Source organism: Hetaerina americana, unplaced genomic scaffold, assembly GCF_022747635.1.
Source record: "Hetaerina americana unplaced genomic scaffold, ioHetAmer1.1.p SCAF_17, whole genome shotgun sequence".
In the NCBI taxonomy this organism is placed as follows: domain Eukaryota; kingdom Metazoa; phylum Arthropoda; class Insecta; order Odonata; family Calopterygidae; genus Hetaerina; species Hetaerina americana.
Window position 1 is genome coordinate 5,493,973 of NW_027286730.1, and position 3,032 is coordinate 5,497,004.

General features: G+C 35.2%; 1 protein-coding gene across 1 annotated transcript; it reads right to left on the reverse strand.

Moving 5' to 3' along the window:
- Window positions 1-1,963: 1,963 nt before the first annotated feature.
- LOC139687141 (EEF1A lysine methyltransferase 1) lies at window positions 1,964-3,032 on the reverse strand. Its single transcript, XM_071584275.1, has 4 exons — window positions 2,806-3,032; window positions 2,516-2,666; window positions 2,208-2,417; window positions 1,964-2,130 (listed from the first exon to the last, which is right to left on the reverse strand). Exons 1-4 carry the CDS (start codon window positions 2,926-2,928, stop codon window positions 2,000-2,002), a joined length of 615 nt encoding a protein of 204 aa, XP_071440376.1. The 5' UTR covers window positions 2,929-3,032; the 3' UTR covers window positions 1,964-1,999.

Below are 3,032 nucleotides of genomic sequence, written 5' to 3' on the forward strand. Positions count from 1 at the left end.
ATTTGAAGTAAACAATAGCTATTCAGAAGATATAATTAATAAACTTTACTGGAAGAAACTTACAAAATAGCCTTAAGCCACATTTACAACCCTGAATATTTAAAATATCCCCCTGCCAAATGGCAATAAATGCTCTATCAGGGGAATATTTTTACCTAAAGAAAAAATTAAATGTGCCTTTTATAGTGGTTCATGCCTTAAGAACCTGATCTCTCACACTAAAGACTAAGTTCCCAAAAACAAGAGGAGCAGAGTGTATGAATAAAAGTGCTCGGAAGGTAACATGGGCAAACAGGATGAAAATTATAGATAGGATAAAAAAATACCAAACGTGTAAAGAATAAGAACATAACATCCCTCTTTGCAAAGCATCTCATAGAGAATGACCACAAAAGTGACGTAGGGACTAAAATTCTTCATTTTGAAAATAAATGTCAAAGGCTCGATGCTTAGGAGTAGCTGGAAATTTTGAAATGCGTGCGTTGCAAGGATGAACTTGCAAATTAAATTTTGTATCCCTCCCACTCCCCACTCCTAGATCTACTACTCTTCCAAGTCAACGATTGACACCAAAAGATGTAATTCTCTTCTCCTACCAGCAACATTTTTACCTTTTTACCCCTCCACCTTCCCTACCTGACCAACCCCCCTCCCCCAATCAGAAGGTTTATGTATCAAGCTTGATTCTATGAGGACCACCCAATGATGACATTCAATGTTGAAACCTAGGTCGTGTTTTTAAATAAAGTGTGTGGAATTACAAAGTCAATAAATTCATTTCCATAATCCCTGTTAATAATATTCTCTTACACCTTTTCCATGTTTAATATTCTTATTCTTAAACTCTTGTTCTATATAACTGCCCCACTCTGCAGGCTTTCTTTCCCTCTGTAACTATTGTTCCAATACTCCTCAATATCTCTCTAACTCACATAACCATTAAATTCCCTTCCTCCATCTTTTGCTTGATATCTTCCAACTTTCCTCAATATCAAACCTAACATCAATATTCCCCATTTTATCAGTTGAAGCCCTCTTGCATATTTTTTGCTGTTTTAATTGGGCTGTCGGGTTCACACAATGACACCATGGAGGCCTTGCCTCCTTCTCTGGCCTAGTATGACAACTGCCGCAGTGAGCTGAAAGTTGTAGTTGCTAGGACATTAATATCATTTATAATTCCATCATAGTTGCATGGGACACATATTGTATAGCCTTTCCAATATGTTTACTGATGCTCACCAGTCCCTCCAACCCAATCCTAACTACATCATATAGCTTTTACGACAAAGCCCTTCAATGCTTTGACCTGAGAAGCCAATATAGATTATCATAATTTTAGAGCATTTTTCCATGCTCTCCCTGATCACACACACTATAATGCCACTAACCAATTTATTGCATTAGCGTATTCACTCAATTCATACTTTGCATGTCCATTTGTTATTTGGTTTCCTCTCCAGCATGCTTCTTAAGTTACAACTCTTCACTCATCTAATTCTATTGCTCTACGTGTCATAATGTGCCACAACGATGTTTACCTTTACTGCTTGTAAATCTTGGATCATGCAATTACCCACTTCAAAGGTCGGTGATTTTTTAAAATGTTTAATAAGCATTTACCATGAACTACACAATATATAACATGGTCAAGATAAAGTTAAATATTACCTAAGCAACTCCTTAAGTATATGAAAATCAGTTTTAACATTTTGTAGCATATATTATATTTCTAAGAAAATAGGTGAACTAATTAATTATCGAAAGATGTAGTTTAATTATAAAATACCTTTGAAATGTGCACCACTTTTTGTCATTATTATAAAAGCTTTGAGTACGCTTCTTTAATTATGTAAAATTGGTACATGAACTCCAATGGTTTTCCATTTTGGAGGATGTTCCCACTTGTTTGGTAAAATGATAATGGTTAAATATTGAGGAGGGTCTCGTAATGAATATTCAATTGATGTATGCAAAATTATAAAAACATTTATTTATATTATGAGTGAGATTTCATATCATAATTTGTATAACAAAGGAACTCATTGGCTAAATTATTTTTATGAGTAGGCTTGAAGCCACATCTTCTAACATTCAGTAGTTTCTTGGCTAGATTCTCCATTACAGCACCTGCAATTCAGAGTCTCTTTAGCACAAACGATACATATGACCGACAAATCATTAACAAATATAACTAGAAAATTTACCTGTGCAAAGGATGATATTTCCCTTAGTCAAAAATTTTACAGTTATGGCTGTTTTGGTCAAACATTCCTCTGAGAGAAATGGGGGATCCACCACAACTAAATCAAAAAAATCTGCAAGTTTCTGGGGCAGGTCCAAAGGGCATTTGTAATCATAAAGAATGAAATCGCTTCCATATACAGAAAATCTTTGGTCATACTCAAACAACACAACTGTAACAAGACAGAAAGCATAATTTATGAATGAAGACAGGTTTTAGAAAACCAAATAGCTGAATGCATTATTAACTCAGTTAATAAGTCTCTCTCACTTCGATTGTTTTCCGTTGCAAGAAGTTTAACTGCTGGATAAAGAGTTGGACATGAAATAAGACCGATATTTCCACTAGGTCCGGCAGCCTTTATCGCTTCTTTGGCCAAAAATTCTGTGGTCGCTTCATCATACCAAAATTGACTCAATTGCTGTCAGGATAAATGGAAGAATTCACCAAAGATGTAATCGTGTTAACTCTCACTCGATTCAATTTTTAGATCATTACGATGAATTTTATCGACGATAACTTTTCTGAAGTTTACATATTCAACAACCACATCAACTCACCCAATTTTCGTCAAATTTCTCACTTGGTCCTTTATGCTGATCCTTTTCAGCGTAAAATTCATTCAGGGCTGTTAACGCTTCCGCTGAAAGTTTTGGAACATCCTCGTCATCGCTATCGGACATGCTATGCAATGTTCATACAATTTCAAACAAATTACAACGATGACAAATCGCAGAAAAAATGTTCCTTGGTGCTCTCAAAACGAATACCCAACGATATGACAGAA

Bases quoted from the DNA above. Each gene is read 5' to 3' on its own strand.
- LOC139687141 (XM_071584275.1), bottom strand. From the start codon at position 2,928: ATGTCCGATAGCGATGACGAGGATGTTCCAAAACTTTCAGCGGAAGCG. The intron at 2,418-2,515 runs GTGAGAGAGACT...GTCTTGTTACAG, and splicing joins TGCAACGGAAAACAATCGAA to TTGTGTTGTTTGAGTATGAC. The intron at 2,131-2,207 runs GTAAATTTTCTA...TCTGAATTGCAG, and splicing joins AAATATCATCCTTTGCACAG to GTGCTGTAATGGAGAATCTA.